The 27,979-nt window shown below is 45.0% G+C and overlaps 1 protein-coding gene across 1 annotated transcript in view; it reads left to right on the top strand.

Annotated features, from left to right (window-relative positions):
* Positions 1-424: 424 nt before the first annotated feature.
* The window catches only part of impg2a (interphotoreceptor matrix proteoglycan 2a), a gene marked incomplete at its 5' end in the record, with an annotated part of 30,478 nt that continues 2,923 nt past the window's right edge, over positions 425-27,979 (top strand). Inside the window, 20 exons of the mRNA XM_080785247.1 lie at positions 425-503; positions 603-863; positions 2,752-2,918; positions 3,057-3,082; positions 3,524-3,565; positions 4,196-4,248; positions 5,532-5,713; positions 6,330-6,485; positions 8,454-8,512; positions 8,640-8,660; positions 11,208-11,419; positions 13,619-13,662; positions 15,652-15,862; positions 16,478-17,145; positions 17,281-17,496; positions 18,160-18,379; positions 21,389-21,599; positions 25,080-25,268; positions 27,260-27,461; positions 27,680-27,759. Of these exons, the coding sequence (XP_080641373.1) occupies positions 425-503; positions 603-863; positions 2,752-2,918; positions 3,057-3,082; positions 3,524-3,565; positions 4,196-4,248; positions 5,532-5,713; positions 6,330-6,485; positions 8,454-8,512; positions 8,640-8,660; positions 11,208-11,419; positions 13,619-13,662; positions 15,652-15,862; positions 16,478-17,145; positions 17,281-17,496; positions 18,160-18,379; positions 21,389-21,599; positions 25,080-25,268; positions 27,260-27,461; positions 27,680-27,759 (3,299 nt within the window). The remainder of the gene's footprint in view (positions 504-602; positions 864-2,751; positions 2,919-3,056; positions 3,083-3,523; positions 3,566-4,195; positions 4,249-5,531; positions 5,714-6,329; positions 6,486-8,453; positions 8,513-8,639; positions 8,661-11,207; positions 11,420-13,618; positions 13,663-15,651; positions 15,863-16,477; positions 17,146-17,280; positions 17,497-18,159; positions 18,380-21,388; positions 21,600-25,079; positions 25,269-27,259; positions 27,462-27,679; positions 27,760-27,979) is intronic.

Genomic DNA, 27,979 nt, shown 5'->3' with positions numbered 1-27,979 from the left:
GTCCACCTTTTTCCACACACACACACTAAGCACGCACCCATCCCCTCCCTGCCAGTGTCACCACCGAGTAACTTCTCGGCGATCTGCTCTAAAAGGCTTAAACGGTAAACAGGATTAGAAGCAGCAGAGCAGAAAAATCCTCTCCAAATGCCATCTGCGCGGTGCAACAGGTAACTGAGGAGCTGTTCTTTCAGCACCACCAGGGACACACCCTCCCTTCAGCATAATACAGAAGATAAGGAGAGAAAATAATGCAATTATCGTATATATATATATATAAAAAAACTTTAATGCACCTGTAGAACTCCAAGATATGCGAACGTATGCCAAGGTGTTAACGCCTCTGTCATACATGACCTGAGAGGAAGCGTCCTGTCGACGTGAGCCTTTCCTGTGGATTTACAACATATCAAAGGATCTGAAGATGTCCAGCATGCGGTGGAAATGTGCTTTCTACGCCGCCGTGTTCACTTTTGCCCTCATATTTTTGGATATAAGGACAGGTATGTATCGTCTGCCACATCAATCAAGCCTGCGTACTCCATTCTTTTCACATGCATTGCAAGGCAAAGTGGTCTGATTGTGCTCTACCTCCACCACAGGTGCGGCGTTTGAAGGCTCCGCCATGGGTTACGCAGAAGACCTCCCGAGGACAGAGAAACCAAACCAAACTGGAGTGTCACTCCTCCAGGCGCATCATCCGCACATCGTCCAGCTCTCTGACCCCGTGGTCCACCATGCGGGCCACGGGGTGATCTCTCGCCGCAAGCGTAACATCCTTTTCCCGAGCGGAGTCAAACTGTGCGCGCTGGAGAGCGCTCTGCAGGTCGCCGCAAACCATCTGAACTACTTCCACCTCAGAGGTAAGTGGCAGCCGTGGTGCTACCATGAGCGTTTATGATGGTGAGTCAACCAGATATGTTGACGTTGTTGCTCAATGGCCAGGCCATCATCCAGGGTCAGATAGAGCTGTCTCAGGAGAGTCAGGACAGCAGACAATGAGATTAACAGCAAGATGAATCCCATAAAATATAGAATTAAACTACTGCCTTTCTTGTCCCAGCCCATGTCTACCGATGAAAACACTGTAGTCATGATTTATGTATTTCCCTGGCTTTCCCATAAACCTTAATTCATATATACAGGGTTTATCCAGCAATGTTGTTTGTTCGGTGCCTTGCTCAAGGGCACTGCAGCGGTGGGTACTGCTGGAGGGGTGAGAGTTGTGCATTAATGTTTTCCTTCTGCCACAGGCCTGCTACTACAGTACCTAAACTTTAGGTCGTCACTGTCCTTTAATGTTTTATTCAATGTGAAAAGTGTGCATGGCATACTAGTCCAAGACATCTGTGTGTTCACAGTTAGACAATTAGGCCAGACCAACATGTGGTCCATGATGGTAGAAGCCCACGAGACAGAAGTCTGGTAATTACAGTAACAACACGTGATAATTACAGTAACACACGTGATAAATCCATTTAGACAACTGGGCCACGGTGATCTCCTATACGTTCACACTGGCAGATACACAGGATACCTGTCGCTTTGTAGCTGAAGTTGAAACCAGCTCCACTTATTTGTAGCTTTCGTAACAGCTGCAAACGCCGGATGTAACTTCTTTGTATGTCGTATCGTTCAATGGCTTCCATTGAAAACAAATTAAAGCCTTAGCTTTATAGCCGCCAGTGTGAACGCAGCATAAGGGCCACAGTATACTGCATGGCGGCAGGGAGGAGAGGTGCAAGTGAAATGTTTCTTCGGTTTCTTTCAGTTTCAAAACCAACCGCACTCCCAGGGAGTACTGTAGCGGGGTGCTATTGTGTGAGATTCCATTCTGCGATGCTCTGCTACCTCTTGCCCAAAGGCAGAAATGTTTGCAGGTCTTGCAAATGGCCTTCGCAGGTCTTGCAATGGTCTTTATCTAGTATCTCTATTATGGTGCATGAAACTTATCATACAGGCTGCAACGAGAGGTAGACGGAGAAAGACTTAAGCTTCAGACTTAAGATCTTTGGATCTTGGAGTCTATGTGAGCTTTGATCTTTGATTTGTTGAGATCAAACTTTGAAATCTCAAAGGTTTTTAGGGTTCAAAACCAGCGGGTGTTGGGTGCACAAGTGCAAGATATGTGAGGGTTAAATGGTTTACTTTCTTATGTACAATAGATTTCGCTATCATACTCATAGTGGCCACTAATATGTCAGTCAGGCCTCACTCAGTGCCAATGTTGGTTGGTACGGGTTGTGCAGATGGCTAACTGGCTTTGGCATAGTAGGTAATAGGGTGACTCGTCATCTTCCTCTGAAGTGGTGTTTCCAAAATCTGCCCTTTTCTGCCTTTATTAGATAGTATTATACAGTTTAGGAAATGGGGAATGACACACAGCAAAGGTCATCGAGAATCGAACCCGCAACACACTGTCTATGGCTAGGTGCCCGGACTGCTACCCTAGCCGTCCGGGCCAAATCTGCCTTAGTTTGATGGCAATGTACATCAAATATCCTTAAACGGTATGCATTTCTTATGAATGAACTACTGTGCCTACAAGAGTCACCACCAGATGAGAGGAATTTCATGTCACCTATAAGAGCTTTAACATTATCATGGAGGGAATGCTGTTTCAAAGGCTGTTCCTCTCCATAATGGAAAATGTCTGGTGGGTGAGAAACATGAATGGATAGAGAGAGAGCTACAAGTCTCATCTTCAGTATAAGTTGACAGTGGCTCTTCCCGGTCTTGTGTTTTGACCAGTGTGCCAGGAGACCGTATGGGAGGCTTTCAAAATCTTCTGGGACCGCCTTCCCGAGCAGGAAGAGTACCAACGTTGGATGAGCCAATGCCAGGAGGGTGTGGTCACGGTGCCCGATATCGGCAACTTCTTCAGCCAGTCACCGGAGCACCAGCTTCTCATCGACGCTGTGAGTGGATGGATGCGAGAGTAATACAGACTGTAAACAACATACATACATGCTGTATGTCGTTTAATTATATTACATGCAGCTTGAATGGCTCAGGCTGGCTTCATCTAAAAAAAAAAATCTTTTTTTCTTTTTCAGAGAATGGCATTGCAAGGAATCAGAAGGTAAACAACAACTGCCTTCCCTCAGCTAGTTTAGTTTAGTTTATTTGATCATCTTCACAGTATAATCACAATACAAGAGGTTATGCGCGTGACATCATCATCATCATCATACCCGTGAAGCCTACTGAGTGGCAAAAAACGACTTTCTGGCGTTTTACAGCCCATTATATCCAAACAGAAAGGTCCTATTTGATTACGTTAAACTCACTTTGCCACTCGATTTGCCACTCCACTTTATGCACGCGCATAGCCTCTATCATCAACATAAGACAACTGTTACATATAGTTAATGGTGACTAAAACTAAGGAATATTCACCAGAATAGATTATAAGTGCTCATCCTATACGTACAACATTTGACTTAATACTCAAAACGGTTTCGATAATCGAAAATCCTGCAATAATCAATCTGAACCAAAATAATTATTGTCTGTCCTCCAGCGGCGTTGAGCCCCCCACGTCCTACCAGCAGCCCCTGTGCGGGTACGTACGTTTGTCAAGGCTCTTCCACCTGACCTGTTCATATGGATTACTACATCAAATCCATTCATCACACACACACACACACACACACACACACACACACACACACACACACACACACACACACACACATCTCTAACGCTTTCATTTGCCTCGTCCCATTCTGTTCTCATCTCTTTCCTCCGTCCGCTTTTTGAGTTACAAACGTGTATACCTACTTACTAGGCCAGTGGTTCTCAAAGTGGGGTCCGGGGACCCCAAAGGGGATCTGAGGGTAGTTCCAGCAGGTCCCCAGCTATGATAGATAGTTAGGAAGTTAGGAACCAAATGGACAACTTATATTATGGGTCTGTAACTGAGGCATTGTATACAAATGGAAACCAAATGGACACAATGTATGGACATAAAACGGGGTCCCAGCGATAGAAATGCCATTAAATGGGGGTCTGTATAGCCTAATCCACTTCAAACCTAGGGGTCGACTCCTTTGAGAACCACTGTACTAGACTAGGTGTACCTACTAGATTACCTATTTCCACTGCACCGTTGTACGTAAATTCCCATAAACTCCTCATCTCAGTAACCTATTCGTTGAGTTGACTAAGAACACAGTTTGTTGCCCTTCCACAGCAGTCCGTCCCCCGAGGACCCCGAAGAGCCCGAGGCGGTCGAGGAAGGTCAAGGTCAGTGTCTGTGATGATGACGACGGTGTGCTTTCTCATACAGTAGCTGTGCACTGGGATCACTTACCTGTAATTGTTCTCTTAACAAAATGGAGCTTATACAGGTCCAAATTATCACCCATATCTGTTTACGTTCCATCCATGCCCTGATGCACAGTACAGTGGTGTGTGTCTTTGTGTGCAGTTAGAGAAAATTTGCTAAATGTGTGTCAAATCTTCACAAATTCATACTGTATGTGTCTACTATAACATATACATTTGTTCCAACCCAACTTGAACTCCCTCGGAAAACTTTGTGACAGCTGCTGAAAGTTGGGGTACCATTATCAGCCAATATAAGGAAAAATTGCAAAAATGTCATTATGCTGAATCCATTTCAAGCATTCGTTTTGCACGAAAATACTCCTTGGGCTAAATTCGGCCATAGCCACTTGCCCAAATGTGCCCAAATGTGCTATGGGCATTTTTTAGGCAAAGGAGTGTTTTTTGTGCAAAACTAATGTTTGCAATGGATTCAGAATCATGAAAACCCCCTAGTTTGACATGTCACATGCTACTTAAAGTATAATGAAATTTAGATTTTTCTTTTGCCTTATATTGGCTGATAATGGTACCCCAACTTTCAGCAGCTGTCACAAAGTTTCCCAAGGGAGTTTGGTTGGAACACATTTATATGTGATTGTAGACACCTTTATGAACACATCTGTGAAGAAAGCTAGTGGTAAGCATTTCTTTTGCAGATTTGCCACACATTTCGCTAATTTTCCCGTATTAGTGGAGGCAAGTGTTAGAGCTGTTAGAGCTTTGGAGAGTAGTCGGGATGTTGGGGTGTGGGGGGGATGAGTCTATAAGTCTTTAGGCCTGCAACTATCCATATTAGCAATTACTCTCTCAAATAATCAAGAAGCACGTTTTTCTCAAATAATCTTTTGTAGTCTTTAGATATATCAGCGCATCGGAACAAGAATATAATGGATTATTTATAATTGACTTGATATAGTCTGATACTACTACTTAACCACCTTATTTTATACCTTGCCGTACAACATGCACACATGTTGCCATGCGACACATTGTGAGCTTGTGAGCTCCATCTGCCATTTTGACTTTTATTTCTTTTACTAATATATCTTTCAATGAAAACGATTAGCTTGATGAACTAGTTACGCCACTAAATCAGTGTTAATGAGTGACGGGCATAACATCAGCGGACTCCTGGCTTCTGCCTCCTACACATTATGACCATCGTTGTCACCTCTCTATCTCCGCCTGGACACTCACAGTCGCCGGTGATGCTGACGGGGAGGCAGACACAGCAGCAGAGGTGGAGGCAGAGGTGGAGGTGGAGGCAGAGGTGGAGGCAGAGGTGGAGGCTGAGGTGGAGGCAGACACAGCCGCAGAGGTGGAGGAAGCAGCTGTTGTCCCAGACGTGGAGGAAGACACAGCGGCAGAGATGGAGGCAGAGGTGGGCAAACATGCACACAGAATAATCGAAAAATGAGTTTGATATAAACGTATAGTATTGGACACTAGTGGTTCTCGAACATTTTCATGTCAATTAGGACCCCCACATTGTCAGTATTCTGTACGGTAATTGTAATGTATATAGTATCTGGCCCTGATCTGAAAATGTTTTGTGTTGCCAGGGAACCCTGAGAAGATTTTTTGTCAACATTTTGCAAGATTTAATATGAATTTAGCATTTTATCATTTCTACGCAGTACGCGCACGCACGCACGCACACTTTTAATGAATTACTTACTGCACTTAACCCATTCTGAACGGGAACCCAGTTTGGTGTTGGCATCATGTTATGCTTTAGCTATTGAAAAATAGCAGATCTACAAGCTCATAGCGCGCCACCGAGTGGCGCGCTACGAGCTTGTAGGTCTGCTATTTTTGAAAAATCGAAGAGCGACTAACATTTTTTAGAATCTGATCTCAGGTCAGAATGGGTTAATCAGACCAGTGTGTGTCCAGTGGAAAACCTCGTATGAATCTGATCTCAGGTCAGAATGGGTTAAGGTTGAATGAATGGATGAATGAATGAATTGTGAACATATCCCTCCCCCGGCGTGCAGGTGGACAATGACATTCCCATGGAGCCTCCCACGCCCCCTGTGATGGAACAGGTTGTGGAGCTGAGCATCCTGCTCACTGGGCAGACATACAGCGAGCAGCTCAGAGATCCTAGCAGCCTCCAGTACCAGACCCTCGACAGACAGTTCATTGAAAAGGTTCGTTTCGGTTACGGCTTGTGCTCTCTCTCTCTCTCTCTCTCTAAATTATACCCCATTCCACGATGGTGTTGCTTGCCGACAAGAGTTGATTTAGAAGAGCTGATTTACAAGCTAACAGCGGGTCACGACGCACTGCGCGACGTTAGCTTGTAAATCAGTTCTAAATATGATTTAAATCAGCTCTTGTAAATCACTTTGTGTAAATCAGCGCTTGTCGGCGAGCAATGCAGGCCGTGTAAAACGTACAGTATGTTTAGTATTGGACATGATTCATGACGTGCAGAGGAGGTACGGTACCTCTGTCAAGTGTATTTACAATGTTGGAAGGAAGAAGTACAGTCTCTGACCTGCTTTCTAGTCTGCGTTGAGGTATGAGATTAGAGCTGGTTCTTTATAACGGACACACACACACGACTATTATAGCGTTGTCGTTGTGTGTGTGTGTGTGTGTGTGTGTGTGTGCGTGTGTGTGTGTGTGTGTGTGTGTATACATGTTAAATAGGACACTCTACACTTTTAGGTCAGATTATTTACAATTTGGACGGGGGAATGGAGAAGTTTCGTGGCATCCCACAGGCAGTATAGTAGATTCATTGCATCCCCCCCCCTATGTTTGCACCAAATTTAAGGAGAGGTCAGAGGAGCTCTGGTGTTGTCCTCCATAGAGAAGTACTTTGACAGTTATATGGGCACAGTTCCTATAGTATTTTAAGTAGCTGTGTCTTCCACATTGATCCCTCACATTGTGACACATTTTTGAGGGGCGCCATCCCCATCTAATATGCACAGCTTTGCGTGTATGTCCGTTTGAGCACGGAATGTGTTTGCAGCACGGAATGTGATGATTTGATTGGCTGGTGTGTGTGGTGTATGATGTGTGCTTGTAGATTGACTATTTCTGCTACTTTTGAGTAGCGACAAAGTATAAAATGGGCCATTCATTTTCTGATGACAACACATACTGTATATGAAAGAAATATGGATGCCCCGCCTGACAGCGACGAATTACAACTTTCTTTCTTGTGCAGTGGAAAAACGCAGGAAAAGGGAGTTTAGGGGAGGATGGGAACTGTGGATTCAGAGTAGATAAGAAGTAGGTCCTACAGTACAGGGAGTGAGGAGAGCTGGATAAGCCACAAGGATGTAGGGGGCCCCAGTGGGCTCTGTCTTTATACACCTGTTGCCACTAGGTTGGATGCATAAATTGTGTCAGTAAGTCAGCAGGACAATGTGCCGTGCAATATCTTTCCTAGAAAGGCAGAAGTTGTAAAAAGGCACCAGACAAGAAACACCTGTTTTCAACCTGCTTCCATTTTTTTGCCAAGCTACTGTAATTTAGCTGCTAAATTAGCACATTTTGTTCTAAATAAATATCAGTAGAAATATTGTTTCTGTGGAGTACCGTGTCAGTGCTTATTAAATGGCAGTTTTACAGCATACTTGGTTGGGCATTGTGACACACACCAAAGCTTGTAGATCTGCTTTTTTGCATTGTGCAACAAGGGTTGACAGTGTCACTCAAAAGCTGATTTGCAAGCTCAAAACGGTAGGTTTTTTTCTCGAGTTACAGGCTGCAATAATAACTTTATTAATATAGCACCTTTTTAAAAAAACATTAAAAGAATGTGTTTTTCAAAAGTCCTCCTGGTGGCGCTATAACAGGCCGTTCTGGAGAATTTGGGGCAGAGGAGCGTGTGTGCAAAGTTTGGCATCGACCGGGTGCCGGAAATTAGCTGTACACAGACGGACGGACGGACACACACACACACACACGGACACACGGACGTGTGTGCAAAACATACTCTCTCCCCATGCCTTCGGCCTGTGCTTACTAGCTTGCCATGGTTTTAATCTGCTTAATTGTTTTGACCTAAATTGGAAAACAAACTACAAGATCTGTGTACGGTCTCAAGTGTAAACCAGGCTTGTGTCTGATGGGTCTTTTCTTTTGTTGTCTGTTAACAGATTGACGACGCTCTAGAGGGACTGCCTGGCTTTAAGAATGTCGCCGTGTTGGACTTCAGGTCAGTTTCTTCTCTCCGAACTCGGGTCCTTCTGTTGCAAAGTGAACAGACAATTGAACAAACACAGCATGTAAAGTGTGCTAGATAGATAGAACTCACTGAAAGAGTCTCTCTCTGTTTCTTGCAGGCCTCAAAAGGATTCTCTAAGGTGAGTGATCAAAGCAACACATACTGTACAGACGCTGTCTGACTGCACTGTGGGAGGTATAGGGGTAGAGTGGTTATTTATTGGGACGGTTCAGTCAGACAACTCTTAGAATATATATTTATTCTGCATAATCGAGCATAGATGAAGCATAGTTTGGCGCCAGGGCTTTGTCCCTATTCATTCCCTGTAACATTAACATTTTAGTTAAGTTTACCTGTATAAGCCAAATAGAATTACAGGGCATGACAGGGAAAGGGGGTCTAGAAAACAGAGAGAAGCCATGAATGAGCAGGTAGGCAGAGAAGTTTAAATAGCCGCTCTAATCAGGCCAAGAGTGCATGTGACTAGTCACCTGATCAGGTTGTCTGCCTGAACTAGCTACGCCGGCTGCGCATCATTAGTGAAGCGTGTGTGTGTGTGTGTGTGTGTGTGTGTGTGTGTGTGTGTGTGTGTGCGTGCGACTGTGCGTGCGCGCATTGTTTACCTGCTGTGGGCATGCGTGTGAAGGTGTGTCAAGGGTGGAGCGTCTTAATGGTCTCAGAGCGGTCACTCACCTGATAAGTGAGATCAGGGCTGATTGGACCCAGCAAGCAGCTGCTCTCCCAGAGAGACGATTACCGGGGCATTATGCCCCACATCATTCATTTAAGCCCCCGGGCCGGGCCGGAAGAGACATGGAGAAAAGGTGAAGGATAGAGATGGAGAGAGATAAACATGGAAAGCACGGGGGAAATGGGGAAAGAAAAAGAAAAGATGGAAGTGGATAGAAGTGAAGGAAGGCTGAGTGAAACACGGGGGTCTTCGGGATTTGCTCCGTCTATATATAAGCACTATGGTTTCGCTTAAACCCAAAACTTTACGAAAATAGCACAAGCTTGTACAAATGCAATGTTTTTCTTTTATTTTTTTTACATTTTTATTAATTCATATATATTTTAAAGAATATTGTCCACCTATATAATGACATGCCCAAACGTGACACACGACGTGTAGCATTTCGTCTCATCTTGTCATTATTGCATTAAGGCATACGTCAAAACGGTACCCATATCTTTGCGCCGCGGCTAGACTGTTTGATTATTTTATTTTTTATTTTAGATAATTGTGTGCGTAACCCACATTACGCAGTTGTAACAATATAAAGTGTATGCTCTGCTGTATGTGGCCATGATGAGGCTGGAGGGCTGCCTTTTCCTTTGCTGAGCACGGATCCCCGCAGGGCACACAGCAGGGGTAGAGCTGCATGTAGGCTATAGCACTATGCAGTGTGTGTTTATGTATGGTGTGTGTGTGTGTGTGTGTGTGTGTGTGTGTGTGTGTGTGTGTGTGTGTGTGTGTGTGTGTGTGGCTATACGGGGGGAGAAAAATGTGATCTGCTCCTAAATAGGGGCCGATTATAATATAGTCCAACACGCGTGCTCAGCCCTGCGCCAGGGCCCAACAAACTAGGTCAGAGTGGAGGGCTCCCAATAGTCAAATGAAGGCTGATAGATGGTTTTTTCCAAGGTCTGGAAGTCTCCTGTGGGATCTCTATGTTTATTATTATGATATTGATCACTCTGCTGACTCTGCCATTTTGGAGCGTAATCACACTGTGCGCTCCAAGCGGGAGTAAATCAGCCGGGCCCATCAGTCATGTGCGAGCGCTCTACAACTCTTTTAACAGGTTGGACGCTAAATCAAAGTAATGCCTGAACAATTTTCATGCTCCAAGAAAACGACTCTGTGCCTCCAGGAGACGTTATACATCCAGTCACACATTTTTTGAATACAGTAGCCCGAAATGTAAAGCTTTTTGGACCGACTGGTGCGTCCGTCCGTCTAAAGTAAAGTACAAGATACAACAACGCGAAGCAATTCAAGAATGGTTTTCTGACGGTAGATATTACTGTAAATGCGTGAACTCTCTGCGTGCATGCGAGCGTGTCGTCGACATATCTGGAGAAGAACCGAGCGACCGTACAACAACGGGCACTCTGAATAGTTAACCCATTCTGACCTGAGATCAGATTCATACGAGGTTTCCACTGGACACACACTGGTCTGATGAACCCATTCTGACCTGAGATCAGATTCTAAAAATGTCAGTCGTTCTTCGATTTTTCAAAAATAGCAGACCTACAAGCTCATAGCGCGCCACTCGGTGGCGCGCTATGAGCTTGTAGATCTGCTATTTTTCACTAGCTAAAGCATAACATGCCCAAACCCAAAATGGGTTCCCGTTCAGAATGGGTTAAGCCGCCCACAACACACACCGGGTGCGCAGCGACGCGGCAACAGGCGGAAAATAGAACAGTGGCGTATCGTATCGGAGCGGAGCGTCAGGCGAGGCGTGAACGCGCGTCGTACGCCGCCGGTGTGGGATATATAGGTTCATTGAAAATAACGGAGGCGGTTTGTTTTGACGCGTGGCGTTCGCAGACGGTGTGTGTTTATGGCTTAAGCAAGCAGAAAGGGTACAACGGGTGTCGCGGGAGTGGGGGAAAAATGGACGGCAATGCGATTTTGAGTGTGTGTGTGTGTGTGTGTGCTGTCCCTCTTGTCCAGACTGGACGGCGTGGTGGTGAACTACGCCGTCACGATGCTGGTGGACGGAGCGAGCGGAGCGAGCGCCGAGCAGCTGGACTACCTGACCCTGCAGTCCAACCGGGTGGAGAACTCCTACCGCGAGGTGGAGGAGCGCCCCACCGTGGTCTACACGGTCAGCGAGGTCCGGAACTACGTCACCGAGGCCCTGCACAACGAGGCACTGGAGAGCGGTAAGGCGGCGGCGCGCATACACACATTCTAACAGAGGTGACGTGTTTCTGTCTGTCTGTCGGGCCAACGACCACAGAGTTAACCTAGAATACCTACTACACCACGGCATATTTCCAATGGAGTAGCTAATACAAGGTCACAACTGCAACGCATTGTGAGATTGTACACTCGCTGTTATGTTTCCGAAGATAATTTTTCTTTGGTCATGTGGGTTTTAGAGGGAAAAGATGACGGGGCCCCGGGGGGACTCTGTCTGATCAACAAAGCTCTGTAGCAAACAAAAATGTATGATTACATTTTTTTTTTTTTATAAATGTTCCCACAGATCAACACACCTACCAGTCCAGTGCACGGTGCTAAAGCCTCCCCCCCATTGCATCACAGATCACACTATGCACACCACTAAACAACCACTAAACAACAGTCCAGGCTTTTAGCATTCTCATCCGTTTATTTTTTCATATTAGGCACTTTTTTCCAAATGTAAGGCTTACTGGCATAATTGTAAGAGAGCTAAAAAGCTCAAAAGTGAACAAATAACAGCGAACAGTCCATCCATTACAGGAAGGGTGTGTTCTTTCAGTGTGCCGTAAAAACCCTCATCACTTTAATGGTCTGTCTAATTGAATTCAGCCGTGAGGGACTTTTGTAATTTGAGCTTTTGCCATTTTTTTGTACTGTATTCCAGTCCATTGCCTTTGTGTCTGGCAGTTCATATTTGAGTTTGTTTTTCACTCACATCTATGATAACCACGAGAGGGTACCTCTGTCACATTTTTTCCCCCTTGCTTTCTGTCACTTTTGCTTTTGCACAAAAATCTCCCTGGGAGATCTAAAAAAATCTAAATCGCTGCTTTGCCGTTCATTTTAGCCAGGCATTAAAGTAGGTTAGCTAGCTCTCGCTTTCTGGCAAGCTAGGGCCCTTCTGCTGCTGCAAATGGAACAAAGTGGAGGCGATGATAATGACTATACCATTTCCTCCATCTGCGGGATTTTTATTCTCTGACCGTGTTTTTGAGAGAGCAAGTGTCATTAGTTTACTGTGTTAGCAGCCACTCTGAAGATGGATGCCATGTGACACTGACATTAGTTATATAGGCTGGGACATGTGATAGGACGGTTAACCAATTTTGAGCGGGAACCCCTTTTGGTGGTTACATAATACATACATTATGTTATAATTTAGCTATTGAAAAATAGCAGATCTACAAGCTCATAGCGCGCCACCGAGTGGCGCGCTATGAACTTGTCGGTCTGCTATTTTTTTGTTTTTATTTCAGTTTAGGCAACTTCACAGAATTACAAGTATACATTTTTCTTACAACTGCTTTTTTCTGTTTTTTTCACAACCTCAGCTGTTTCATATACTTTCACAGAATATATATATATATACATTACTCATACACACAAACAACTTCACATACATTCACAAGTATTCACAATAAAGGTCTGCTATTTTTTTTATATCGTTCGAAAATTGTCATGATTTATAGAAAACTTTTATTTTTTTGTAATTTCGACGTCAGGCCAAAACGGGTTAAAAACATTCTCATATGGCCTTCCTGGCACGTCCGCCTGGGGACTTACAGGCACTGCTTGGCTCCGAGCTGCAGCTCTGGTGGTAATACAGTAATAGTTTTGGCCCTCGGAGGAGGATATTTGGGCCAGGACTGAGTGCTGATTGCTGGGGTTCCACTTAGGTAAATGCACAGTCAGCACGACGACTGTCAGCGCTGTAGCCACAGAGAAGGGGGGCATGTGTCTAGTCCATTTTGACCCGGGGAACGATTCTGCAAAATAATGTCTTCTAAAATCCTGACTGTTTTTCTTTGAAAAAGCTATGGTTTTCTACGTCAGTCGTTTCTCAAACACTTTCATGTCACTTTTCACGATTCTTAAAAAAATAGCAGACCTACAAGCTCGTAGCGCGCCACTCGGTGGCGCGCTATGAGCTTGTAGATCTGCTATTTTTCAATAGCTAAAAGCATAGCATAATGCTAACACCCAAAAGGGGTTCCCGTTCAGAATGGGCTAGCTGATGATAAAGCTGATGGAATGAGACAGTGCTGTGGCCGACTGATAACGGGATTTTTTGTTGGATGGGTTTGGGTTGGAGTATATCCGCTCCTTTGATGTATATATTATGCAGTATATCTCTTTGTGCTGACGTTTTGCAATCTTCTGTTTTTGCTTTGCAGCTCCAGAGTTTCATGAAACCGTGCACCCCAGCAACGAGGCCGCGGTGAGTCTCTTAAGCCATTTTGACGTGAGGTCGGATTCTAAAAAAAAATCCGTTTGAAAATGACGAGTTTTCCGAAAAAGCTATGTTTCTATGTCAGTCGTTCTTTGATTTTTCAAAAATAGAAGACCTACAAGCTCGTAGCGCGCCACTCGGTGGCGCGCTATGAGCTTGTAGATCTGCTATTTTTCAATAGCTAAAGCATGACATAACACCTAAAGGGGGTTCCCGCCCGAAATGGGTTAAGCCTAATTTATAATACAATATACACATGTTAGCCATCCGTCATACGATTCTACATTTGTGTCATGGTACCATATGGATCGACTCAACTCAACCAATGGATCAACCCCCACGAATTACACTTTCCCTCTGTGGAAAAAGATGGACAAAGGTTTTGTAAAAAAGGAAAAAAAGTAATTGCTCAAAATACATTATCCACACCTTAACCAGAGCAGGTATGTAGTCGGATGAGGTAAACGGGTGGAGGATTAGTTTGGCTCTAATAATCCTACTGCTATTCTGGGGTCAGGGTTTTAGAGTATAAGCGCCACGATGCGGTTGAGCCAAGAAAAAGGGAGACAGCATAATGTGTATACTGTGCGCCGGTGAGAGATCAAAAATAACAACTTCGGCAGTACTGGACACCGTAATTTGTCTAGATCCTTTCACATCTTTATTTGTACAGTCTCAAGAGGCTCGAGCTGCGCTGCATGACAGTAATCAGACATTCTGGGCCCCGTTTCTATGGGGTCTGCTATTTCACTTTATACAGCCTCTGCTCCCTAACCCATTCTGAACGGGAACCCGTTTTGGTGTTATGGCATCATGTTATGCTTTAGCTATTGAAAAATAGAAGATCTACAAGCTCATAGCGCGCCACCGAGTGGCGCGCTACGAGCTTGTAGGTCTGCTATTTTTGGAAAAATCGAAGAACGACTTGACATTTTTAGAATCTGATCTCGAGTCAGAATGGGTTCATCAGACCAGTGTGTGTCCAGTGGAAACCTCGTATGAATCTGATCTCAGGTCAGAATGGGCTAAGTGATTAAATGGAGCCATTATATAGATTGGGGGGGGGGGAGCTTCAGTAATTAGATTTACTGGCGAGAGTGGCGTGCTGCTACTGTGCCACAGAAGCACCTTGGCCATACTGCCCCCATGACCTTTTCAGACTCAGCTCTGTGGGGTTTTTTTTGTTGTATTGTACAGTATTTAACCCGTTTAGACCTGAGCTCGATTCTACGAAATGTCTTTCTAAATCACGACAGTTTTTCTGAAAAAAAACCCATGTTTCTATATATATATCAGTCGTTCTCAAACTATTTCAGGTCAAGGGAGTCCCCAAATTATATGTAATTGGCCCCCGGACCCCAATCTCAATATATGTAGTTCCAGGGACACCCCCCCCCCCCGCCCAGAAGCAAAGATTTGAGTTAAAAATGTTCACTCTGAAAGAATAATGCAGTATTCAAAGATTTGCGACACATTTTCATGATTTTCCAAAAAATAGCAGATCTACAAGCTCTGTGATCTACAGCGCTATGAGCTTGTAGATCTGCTATTTTTTTCAACAGCTATAAAGCATAATATAAATGCTTAAAACACGGTTCCCGCCCAGTATGGGTTAATGTATCCATTTGAGGATGGTGTGAATCATGACAAAGAGGAGGTGTGTTTAGAATGTTAGCCCATTTACTGTGGAGTGATGCCAGCGGGAATGGATTGATGCTTAACCCATTCTGACCTGAGATCAGATTCTAAAAATGTCTTCTACACATCCTGACAGTTTTCTGAAAAAGCTATGTTTCCATGTCAGTCGCTCTTCGATTTTTCAAAAAATAGCAGACCTACAAGCTCGTAGCGCGCCACTCGGTGGCGCGCTATGATCTTGTAGATCTGCTATTTTTCAATAGCTAAAAGCATAGCATAATGCTAACACCAAAATGGGTTCCCCGTCCAAAATGGACTAAAGTGTTGTTTGTGATGCAGGGCGGTGCCGACACTCTGCCTGATGAGACGGCAGCAGCAGAGGTCCAGGAAGTGGAAGCCAGCGACGGGACCGTGGAGGAAGAAGAAACCCTGTCGGAAATGCCTGAGGAGGGCCAAGTGGTGGAGGCGGCGAATGATGTCATCGTCCTTGAGGAAAGCGTGACCGAGGCTCCGGACCTCGCGCTGACCACGTCTGCCCTCGAGGCTGATAGTAAGTTGTGGATGTTTACACGGCGTGCCGTGTGTGACGGCGTGCCGTGTGTGACGGCGTGCCGTGTGTGACGGCAGCCTGTTTGTTCTCACTCGCCTTGTGGTTCGTCCCCAAACTTTTTCATGTGAAGGAAGGAGGACCCCCCCCCAAATTGACACTTAATTATCATGCCTGCGGACCTCCATTTGAAAAGCCATGCCAGGGGGACCCCCATATAAGAGAAGATTTTTTTACGGCTCTAGCAAGTGATTCTCAACCATTTTAATGGACAGAGGAGACCCTCAGAGACCCCGATTTATATTGTAAAATCAATGTTAATTTAACTCTGTATACTGTACTCTCAGAGTTACTCTCATAAGGGCCCATTTGGTTTCCAAACTATCATTTAGCTTTGGGACCCCCTGGAACCGCCTCGAGGACCCCCGGGGGGGTGTCTTATACGCCATACTCGGAGGCGAGTGGGTGGGGGTGGGAAGTTATACCCTGACTTTATGACAAAAAGACAAAAATGGCTACCTTGTGAATATGGCTAGTTTTGTCACTCACATTCTACTAGTCTCTCTCTAAACACCATTTGCCACGATGTAAAGCCACGTTGTCTTTCTCATTCTATAGGCATCGTGGAGGAGAGCCTGCTGCTGGAGGAAACCCCCGTTGCAGAGGAGCTCCCAGCCGAGCCCACCTCCCCCTCCTTTGAGCAGCCAGAGGAGGACGCCGCACCTCCTGAGGCGGCGCCTCCGGGAATCGAGGCGTCCGAGTCGGCGCCGGAGGACCCGGGCTTGACGATCACGACGGTAGACGACGAACCCGGCGCGGAGGAAGACGAAGACGAGGCTGACGTTATCCCAGAGGAGGAGGAGGTCGTGGCCGAACCTGCAGCAGAAGTAGAACCAGCGCCCGTGGAGGAGGAGGAGGCGGCGGGTGAGGTTGTCGCGGACGTGGCCGACGAGGAGGTCCCGGCAGAACCCGAGACGGAGACCGCCGGAGAGGAAGACACGGACGAGGCGGTGGAGGAGCAGCTTGAGGACGCAGTGCCGGCTGACGACCCTCAACCTTCCGAACACGAGGAGGAAGACGTAGAGGAGGAGGAGGAAGAGGCCCCGGAGATCTCAACCGAGGACCTCACGGAGGACGAGATGTTGTTGGTCGGCGAGATTGTGCCGGCGCCGGAGGTTCCCGTCGCCAAACCGACCGTTCTGTCTCCGGAGAGGGAGTCGCCCTTCACCGTCATCATACCTGCCCCGGACGGTCAGCCAGTCATGGAGGTCTCCATCGCTGTGGAGGTTAGATAATTAATTGACACGACGGGACACAACATCGATGACCACACAATGACACACTTCGGAAGACAAACTGTAGCACTGCACGTTTGGTATCGGAAGAACAGCTAACGCTCTCTAATGTTCCATATGTTCTAGGAGGTGCCGGCCCCTGAGCTGGAGGAAGGAAGCAGTGGGTTCCCTGCCGGTGTGGTACACGGCACGGACCTGGCCAGCATCGCCTTGCCGTCGAACCCCGGACGAGCTCTGATGGTGTTCTTCAGCCTGCGGGTGACCAACATGATGTTCTCACATGACCTTTTCAATAAGAGCTCCGGCGAATACAAGGCCTTGGAGCAACGCTTCACACAGTTGGTAAAACTATTAGTGATATTACCCTTTTTTGCTTGGCATTGTTCCTAGTATTTGTTTAGCAGAGACATACAGTATACGCCGGGGTCGGCAACCTTTCTGACATGAAGTGCCGTGTTTTTTTTTCCTTCTTTATAGTCAGTGTGCTGTGTCAACATTATGTTGAAATTGACACCACATAAAAATAACAGATTGTCCATAAATAGAACGACATCTCTTTAGGACATTGTAACGATCATTAGAAATAATGCACCTATCTTCCAGACTCCCTCCCCAGTTGAATTCATGTAGAATTACGTGCAGGATTTGCATGCATTTGAGAGAGCTTAATTGAATGCTATTTTAAAAAGCCAAATCCTCTCTCTCACACTAATGCCAGTGTGCCAGTGATCACCCTTCACTGTGCCAATGTTATCACTCGTGCCTAAGGTTGCTTACCCTTGGTATACAGTATAAATGTAGTTATAACTACATTCATAGTGAGCATATACGATTGTGTGTGTCTTGCACACAAGGACACCTGGCTATAAAGCAGAGATTTATTCTGGAACCTTCGCTCACTCTTAACAATCAGGCCACCCTGCCTAGTTTTCTTTTTCACCGGTTGAGTTTTTGGACAACTCCTAGCATGAAATTTGACATTAATTTCCGTCCTCCCACACACAGCTCGTCCCCTACTTGCAGTCCAACCTGAGCAACTTCCAGAACCTGGAGATTCTCAACTTCAGGAACGGGAGCATTGTGGTTAACAGCCGGATGAAGTTTGGCAAGCCCGTGCCTCGCGGAGTCACCAGCAGTGTCTATCTGATCCTGGAGGACTTCTGCAACACGGCCTACCAGACCATGAACCTGGCCATCGACAAGTATTCGCTGGACGTGGAGTCAGGTGCGGCTTCTCGCTCGTGGCGTGTGACGCCGCCGCCAACACATCTGTACAGTGTTAACCCATTTAGACCCAAAAAAAAAAAGAAAAAAAAAGGCTATCATTGATTTTCAAACTATTTGAAGGACCCCAACAATCTTGTTGTAAATTGGCCGCCGACCCCCATCTTCTGAAAATATGTTGTTCCAGGGACCCCCCCCCTTCCAGAAGCAAAGATTTGAGGTAAAAAACATTCGCTCTGAAAGAATAATACGATCTTTCAAAAATAACAGATCAACAAGCTTGTAGATCTGCTATTTTTCAATAGCTAAAGTATAACATAATAATGCTTGAAACACCAAAAGGGGTTCCCCGTCCTGAATGGGTTAAGACCTGATTCTCCAAATGTCTCCTGAAACAGTTTTATGAATCTTGTCATGTCAAAGACCTCCAAAATGATATGTATTTGGACGCCTATACCCCATCTCAAAACGTCTTGTTCCCGGGGACCCACAGAAGTAAAGATTTCAGTTAAAAAACGTTTGCTTTAAAACTATAAATATTAAAAAGATTTGCACACATTTTCAAAATGAGTATAAAAGATGGTTAATGTGGTTTAAAAATGATTGTGACGCTAAAATGACACAGATGCTTTCCACGGTTTTAATGAGTTAAAGAAAGTGGTACGAACAAGAGTACACATACGCCCATGCCAAAAACAGTGACAAAAACAATGCTTTAAATCACAAGGAGTACGTATTTACGGCTATGTACTGTATATCAATCAGGCTTCATGAAAGCATCAATTGAGGCTATCATCAGATGAGTTTTAATGGGCGTCTGTGCAATCTCACAATATGACATGGTGAACCAATACTGCAGTGAGTCACCCTGAAAGAAGTGTGCGCGCGTGTGCGCATGCACGCACATGCTTGTGTGTTTGCATAGTTGATGATGGGGTCTGGGAAAGCAGGTGTTTAATTCCTTTGGGGAAACTTCTCAGCAGAACTGTGTTCATGGTCACAGAGACCGGGCCTAGATAATCAGGGGTTTCTTGGAGAGAAGCCGAGGCAACACAAATCATCAACTATTCTTTGGTCCAGACAGTGAGCATTCTCAGGCATTTCTGGTGTTAAAAGGTAACGTGCACAGTAAAATCCCCAGTGTTAATTCGGTGTATAAGTGCAACCGTACACTCTCGGAGTTCGGGGAAAAGAGGGGAAAGGCAGTATTTTCTGTATTTGCTATTACGGCTTCACCCAGCTGATGACGGGTGTTGCTGTGTACTCCTCCTCTGGGACACTTTGACACGTACACGTTCGGCGAGCTGAGGGTCAAACCGGTGACCTTTTGATTCCCAGAATGTCTATCCACTTAGTCATGGCCTTAATGGCTAATTTAACACTGAGAATTGTACTGTGTATGAAAAAGAAAAATCCTTGTACATTTGTTCGTCTCAGCTCACATGAGACACGCTAGTGTGCAGGATGGACATATCTGTTTATAATCACTAATTTATATGTATGCTTATTGCATGGCTGCATCTGAACAAAATCAGTTGTATATTGACATATTGATGTTTAAATGGTATGTCATCAGCTTCTGCATCCATAGCAATGTATCAGTCTGTTGTTGAGGACAGTGGCCCCATAGTTATTTGTAAACTAGAGGGCGGACTGCCCCGCCCCCAGCTATTAATTTCAATGTAAGTTGCTTGCTGGCGTTTGAAACACCCAGGAGGAACGCTCTACTTCCCCATTCTTCTTGAACAGCGGAACACTAACCTCCCTGAACGCGCCTGAATCGATTCATGAACGGGCGCTTAAACCCCCAGCTGCGCGCTCTTTTGCTTGTACTTCGCCCCGCCTGCAGTACCAGCTGTGGCCAGTAGGGCAGCTTCGACATTCGCCAGCCCACGACACAGTTTCCTGCACCACGAAGGGAGGGACCGTCGCCCCATATGGTTTTAGACCGCGACGGGGGTGAACTCGAAGTGAACTCGAGCCACGAGAGAGACGCCACCGAGCGAGCCAAAGCGAGCGAGTTGCTGCGTCGAACGTTGCGAAGTTCGCCTGAGCCGATGAATCATCGCGGTGCTTACGATTACACTTGCACGTCATAATCTGTCTAAACTAGTCACGGCTAAATCATAATGCTGAATTCCATTATGTAAGTACTAGCATGTACATACAGTACAGTGAGGAGGGGTGTGTGTGCTCGTGCGCACGCAAATCTGTCTGTCTGTGTTTTTAAATGGTGCCAGCTGCTTCAACGACTGACTCTGTATGCATGTGTGTGTGTGTGTGTAGGCCTATGTATGTTTGTGTGTACAGTATGTCTCCATGTAGCATGATCACCTGCAACTGATTGCAACACAAACCTGCTACTGATTACAACACAAACAGGACGGAACAGCATGGCACTCACACATGCGGCACTTACAAAGGCACGCACACAAATGCACACAAGTCACTGGCCGGCGCTGCGCGTGTGCGCCACTTATAAATGCACGCGCACACACATGGGAAAGCAAAGTGCGAACGACCATGCGTGATGCACGCACATGCACAAGCACAGACAGCGTGCATGCACGACACATGATGCACACTATGGACTTCCCTGTCTCAGTGTCTGCTTATTTGGAACCCTGTCAGCTATGACATTGGCCTCCCTGTTTCCTGTTATACTCGCAGCGATTACTTCAACACCTGGGTGTGATTTGCTTCAAGCGACACCGTTTAGCAGCCTATTGAAAAATAAGGGCAAAGGGATTCAGCATTGTTCCTCTAATTAATAGCTCAATGGGGGAAAAAAGAGAAAACTCATCAAAGGCACTTCACACTGGGTGTGATTATTTTGTCACCAATGCAATAATAGAGATGACATCAGCCTATTCATAATCCTCGTGTTATTCATAGACAGATGGGATCAATGATTGTATGTGTCAATTAAAACATGCGGTGCAACGTTGCATTGCAATTGCATGTATGCTTAACAAACTCGTGGTCTCGTCTCTCAACTCCTGTTTTGCAGGTGACCAGGCGGACCCCTGCAAGTTCCAGGCGTGTAACGAGTATGCCAAGTGTAAGCCCAACAGGTGGTCGGGCGAGGCGGAGTGCGTGTGCAACGCCGGCTACTTCAGCGTGGACGGCCTGCCCTGTCAGAGCATCTGTGAGCTGAAGACCGACTTCTGCCAGAACGATGGCAAGTGTGACATCATCCCTGGCCAGGGAGCCATCTGCAGGTGGGTTCACGGCTCACGCACGGGTGCTGAGCTGACAGGTTGCGTGCGCGCACGTCGCACGTGTGTGCTGTGTGTGTGTGGCGTGCGCACACAAGCCCTTTGCGGTTAGCATTGGCAGGAGAATTGAGAGTCACAATAAATGACTAGAAAGTTCATGGGAATGTTGTGGTACTCGTCGTATTTGTGGATGATGGATGGAGCCCGCACACCATAGATACAAAAATACTTTCTTTATTCTTCAATCTGACAACGTTCCGATCGATTTAATCTTCACCGGGTCATGTCTCGTCGTATTTGTACCATGTGACACAACAAACAGCATTATTTTGTGCTGTAGTACACTTCAATGAAGTGGAACAAAATGCTAAAACAGACTTTGACTTGGATCTGGTGTGTGTGTGTGGGGAGAGCACGTGTGAATTCATGTGCCTGTCTGGATATTTCTCCGAATGTTTTCCCATAATGCGCGTCGTTGTTGGTGAATGTGTTGCCGTGTGTGTGTCAATGGAGAGTATCGGCGAGAGAATACAGTTCTTACGGTTCTCCTCAGGCTATCGTATGTGGAGCAGCGTGATTATGAACAGACGCACAAACAATACAGTGTTCCAAGTAAGATGAGCGTTGGACCTCTGCTTCACACCCACAACAACATTAAAAACAAACAGGCACAGCCAGATGCTGCTGCATGGCTTGTTTACCTCACGTTGTCCAACTCCAAGGAGTTAACACTCGCCATGGATACAGGGAATAAACATTTGCACAACATGAACTTCACCTTTTCGTGCATTTAGCTCTCATCCAGGGCATAGACGGAGTTAGTATTATACAGGTAAAATAATACTGCAGGAATTATTTGCATGGAGGGAGCCTAGGGCTTTCACTTCTTTTTTACTAGTTGACTAGTGGCCTAGTTTACTAGTCGACTAGTTGTTTAACCCATTCTGACCTGAGATCAGATTCATACGAGGTTTCCAATGGACACACACTGGTCTGATTAACCCATTCTGACCTGAGATCAGATTCTAAAAAATGTCAGTCGCTCTTCGATTTTTCAAAAATAGCAGACCTACAAGCTCGTAGCGCGCCACTCGGTGGCGCGCTATGAGCTTGTAGATCTGCTATTTTTCAATAGCTAAAGCATAACATGATGCTAACACCAAAAAGGGTGCCCGGTCAGAATGGGTTAACTACCTATTATGTAAATTTAAAAAAATAAGAAATAAACTAAAAATATAAATTTTATTTATTTTTTATAATATTTGTAAAACTGTGTACATTCATTGTTTTTTTTTAAAATAATATTTGTAAAACTGTGTACATTGGTGACTATAATATAGCATTCTAGCTGATCTTGAGGCCTACAAAAACGGGGGGAAAACTAGTATCAACTAGTCAACTAGTACCAACAAGGTCGACTAGTGGATTTACTAGTGGACTAGTTGAATAGTGGACTAGTTTCTTAAAGCCCTCCAGTGAGGAGGTATACGGTCTAGAACAGATAAGAGCACATCACTAGAGATGGACAAGCTGGGTCAAATCCTTGACCTTCCATCGGCTCTGTTTCTAGCCATCTGGCTATCTTTGCTCTTTTAACCCATTCTGACCTGAGATCAGATTCATACGAGGTTTCCACTGGACACACACTGGTCTGATGAACCCATTCTGACCTGAGATCAGATTCTAAAAATGTCAGTCGTTCTTTGATTTTTCAAAAAGAGCAGACCTACAAGCTCGTAGCGCGCCACTCGGTGGCGCGCTATGAGCTTGTAGATCTGCTATTTTTCAATAGCTAAAGCATAACATGATGCTAAACACCAAAATGGGTTCCCGTTCAGAATGGGTTAAATGGAAATTATTGCCATATTAAAGGGCTACGTTATTGTATTTCAGCAGCTGTATAAAATCACACAAAATGTTAAATAACAACATAATTATTCAACATTATATACAAATTAAATCCACAATAAAACAGATACTGTAAACTGCTATTCCGTCACCGTGCTCTCTAAAGGAAAACTAATCGCATTCCATCCCATCGTCACATTATGATGGCCTTATGATGCATCAGTGTGGATGTTATTGTCCTGAGTTATATTAACCCATTCTGAACGGGAACCCGTTTTGGTGTTAGCATCATGTTATGCTTTAGCTATTGAAAAATAGCAGATCTACAAGCTCGTAGCGCGCCACCGAGTGGCGCGCTACGAGCTTGTAGGTCTGCTATTTTAGAAAAATCAAAGAACGACTGACATTTTTAGAATCTGATCTCAGTTCAGAATGGGTTCATCAGACCAGTGTGTGTCCAGTGGAAACCTCGTATGAATCTGATCTCAGGTCAGAATGGGTTAACCACTTAAACCCCCTATTATGTACTTAGTGAAGTAATTATGTAGCTGACCGGTGTTGGCTCTGTGCTTCTCTTAGCTGATCTGCAAGCTCTCAACACGTCGCAACGAGTAAACCTAAGGGACGGAGGCAGGGACGTGCAGTCGTGCACGCATAGACATCAAAGGGGGCTTCTCTCCAATGCAGCATTTATTTATTTTTTTAAGTAAATTTTATTCAAAGAGTATGACATGTCATTTTCACAGACAGAGAATATGACTCTTCGTTTTTTTACATTTTCTCCCACAACTCCTTTCCCAGTCGTCCCCACCCACCCACCATCTTTCCCCACGAGGCCAGACATACAAACAACATACAAACACATAAACACAGGTATAAAACCAGTAGGTTGAGTACAAAACAATACACACTACATACAGTATATACACAGGTATAAAACCAATAGGTAGACAAGATACTAAAATACAAAGAAAGGGATCATATGGTTATGATTAATAAACAACTTCAATGGGGGGTAAAATTAAGGGTAGTAATAATAATAGTTAAATAAAATAAAACAAAACATAAAATAAAACAAAGTATAAAAATAAAAAAGAATGCAGCATTTATTATGGTGAAAGAAATGCAAAATGCCACTCCTTTCCATGCCATACCGGAAAGGCAGCATTCAGGAGAATTGCTTTTTTTCCCGAATTCTCCTGAACGTGAACACAGTATTTTGTGCCCAACAAATGTATTTAGAGATCCATGTCGTTACACCTGCAATTCTCCACTAGCTAAAGACTGTTGGGTTGCGCCACCGGAAATACCTGATCTACAAGCTCTCAACGCGTCGCGCTGCGACGTGTTGTGAGCTTGTAGATCTGCTATTTTTGTCCAAAAGTGCCCTCTTGAGTCTGAAACGGGATTTCAGCCCCTGCCCCTCTAACACTCTCTGCACGTTAAAGTGGTTAAAAAGCGTCCACTTGGAGGAGCGTAGCCGGGTATGTCTTTGGTTCGGTGTGTGTGTGTGTGTGTGTGTGTGTGTGTGTGTGTGTGTGTGTGTGTGTGTGTGTGACTGTGTGTGTGTGTGTGTGTGTGTGTGTGTGTGTGTGTGTGTGTTGTTCTGACAGTTTGTCCTCTCTGGTTGTATAGGTGTCGCGTGGGGGAGAACTGGTGGTACAGAGGAGAGCACTGTGAGGAGTACGTATCGGAGCCTCTGGTGGTCGGCATCGCCATCGCCTCCGTCGCCGGCTTCCTGCTGGTGGCCTCCGGGGTCATCTTCTTCCTGGCCAGGACGCTGCGGGATCAGTACGAGAAGGACGAGGACGAAGACCCCATACGGTGAGAACAACAGCACGGGCTATAGGCTGAGAACATAGGGCTATAGGCTGAGAACATAGGGCTATAGGCTGAGAACATAGGGCTATAGGCTGAGAACATAGGGCTATAGGCTGAGAACATAGGGCTATAGGCTGAGAACATAGGGCTATAGGCTGAGAACATAGGGCTATAGGCTGAGAACATAGGGCTATAGGCTGCAACTATCCATTATGTTCTACGAGGTTATTCTAATCTATACCGATTTCCTTTTTGGAATATTTACGTGATCGAATAATTGAGTGTGTTGTTAATACATTTTATCAAGTCAACTGAAAAATGTTCTAATAGTTAAATTCTAAATTTTATAGTCAACTACACTGAGCAATTGTGAAAATAGCCGATTCACAAGCTATCGCAATGACTCATCGCTCTTGCGTTCCATTGTGAATCTAACATTTTTACTAAAATTTAACACACTGTCTGCTAGTGATATAGTTCAGATCAAGCCAAAATGACATATTCATCCATATTTGTAATGAATCAGAAATTGCCAACCCGGCAAAATGCAGGTGTTTTCAGGAGTTTAATTTTAAAGTCAAGAGACTTTGTCCGACAGTTGCGCTGCAAGTAGGGATGTCCGATATTATCAGGCAGATCGGAAAATATCGGTATAGGTTTCTTTATGCATGCTATTTTGTGAGGTCTGAACTAGATACTATATTGGTATTATAGCTATTTCGGTATCAGTTGATATCGGAATTGGAAATTATGAGTTTGACAATATTGGAAATTGGATATCGTCAAAAAAGCCAATATCGAAGATTCCTAGCTGCACGTCTAAATAACAAACCTGAGATCAATAAATTACATTTTTTTTCCCTCAGCTGACAAATTATTTAATAAGCACTGTGTAATGGTAAAGTGTCATTTTCATTGCCGTAATCAACGATAATATGTGTGAGTTCACTGGTGTCTCTGCAGTTTCTCTGCTCCGCTCAGACAGCTTTAGATTAAAGCCATGGAGTCTGGTCTATTTTCTTAGGAAACGGGGAGGCAGCATTAACCGAGACACATCCTGTGACTGCACGCTTGAATAGTCAGCCAAAATAGCCACAGCACCATCTCCTACCCACATAATATCTCAAAAGACTTAACCCACCCACACCCGAACCCACTGTCTCACTCATACTCTTTCTTCTCCTAATATCCCTCTTGTCCTAATATGCTCCTGCTCTCTTCCCCACACACACACACACACACACACACACACACACACACACACAGTTTGGCCGCTAACTTAGACTAGAATGAAGACTCATTTTGTAACTTCATCATTGATCACAACGTTTCTTGTTCATTGAGGTTTGGCCTTATTATAGATGGAAATGTGGCTCTTTACTGTGTGTTAACTTGTCTCTGTATCTGACATTGAGTGGCCCCTGAGCCACTTTAAGTTGAGTAGCCCTGGACTAGTGTGTTTCTGTGTCTGGCTGGCCTCCGAGAACAACCTATCATGGAGAAGAGTTACGTTTAGACGGCGCCAAGTAACCATCGTATATTACGTTGCTCTATCTCTAAACACCTACAATATGTTTCCTGACATCAAGACTTAAGCAGAGGGAATATTCTGAGTTTGATAAAGGAAAGCATGCGCTAAATGCCTTCTGGGGTAGCAGTACTTAGTTTAGACAGTTTAGTCATTAGTCCTACAACCCTCACCCTAAACCTAACCTCCCACAGGGCAGCACACCTAAACCTAACCTTAACCCATGTCTAACCAATGACTAGTCTAAACTAAGTATGCACCCCGCCTCCTGTCCGACTGTGGATACCCTAATGGTCTATCTTCCCCTCCTGCTTCTTTAATTTAGCCGAATTTCTTGGCCGTCAATTACACCAATTAGATATAGCTATAGCTAGATGTAGTATAGCTAGATGTAGCTATACGAGCTATACGCTCTGTTCCACTCTCGCTCGACGTTCCAACTCTGGTTGGTGTTCCTCCTGTGCAGACGAGCTGAAAGTGACCCGTCTCTGGAGAGGGCGACCAAGTACAACCCCATGTACGAGAGTGAGGCGACCACGGGATATAGCCACTACTACCGGCGTTACCCGGAGGCCCCGGTCTACAGCAGTGCCAGCGCCGAGGCCTCCACTGACTTCAGCAGTGAAGAGATACGACACATCTACGAGAACACTGAGCTGACCAAGGAGGTACGTCGTGGATGTGTGTTTGTTTGTGCACTAATATTTGCATGCTGATTGCGGCACATCTGGAATGGAGGTCGTGTCCTCCTGACCAGCCCAATATTCCACATTTAGCCAATAAGCTTTCATTGTATGCCAACATTCCTGTGAGTGAAGTGTCTAGTTTTAATGGATGCTTTGTATTTGACATTCTCTCTCCTGGTTTATTTCACGTGGCTCTGCAGGAAATCCAAGACCGGATTCGCATCGTTGAGCTGTACGCTAAGGACCGGCAGTTTGCAGACTTTGTGCGGCAGCATCAAGCGTGAGTCTTCCTCTTCTTCTTTGTGGTCATGTGTTTTTTTTTATTTTTACGTATGGTACATACAACATATACTAAATGAGGCTATGTGAAATAAATGTGAGTTTGAGTGACTGTAATGAATATTACTAACGAATTGGAGGTAGGGTTAGGGGTTAACAGAAAAGTACCAATCCCAACGCAGTGGGAGGACAAGATATCTGATTCCTTAAACCATATTCAA

This window comes from Protomyctophum bolini (genome assembly GCF_963924005.1).
Source record: "Protomyctophum bolini genome assembly, chromosome: 16".
NCBI lineage: Eukaryota > Metazoa > Chordata > Actinopteri > Myctophiformes > Myctophidae > Protomyctophum > Protomyctophum bolini.
Note: the sequence above shows the minus strand (reverse complement) of the source record. Positions and strands in the feature narration are given on the sequence as shown.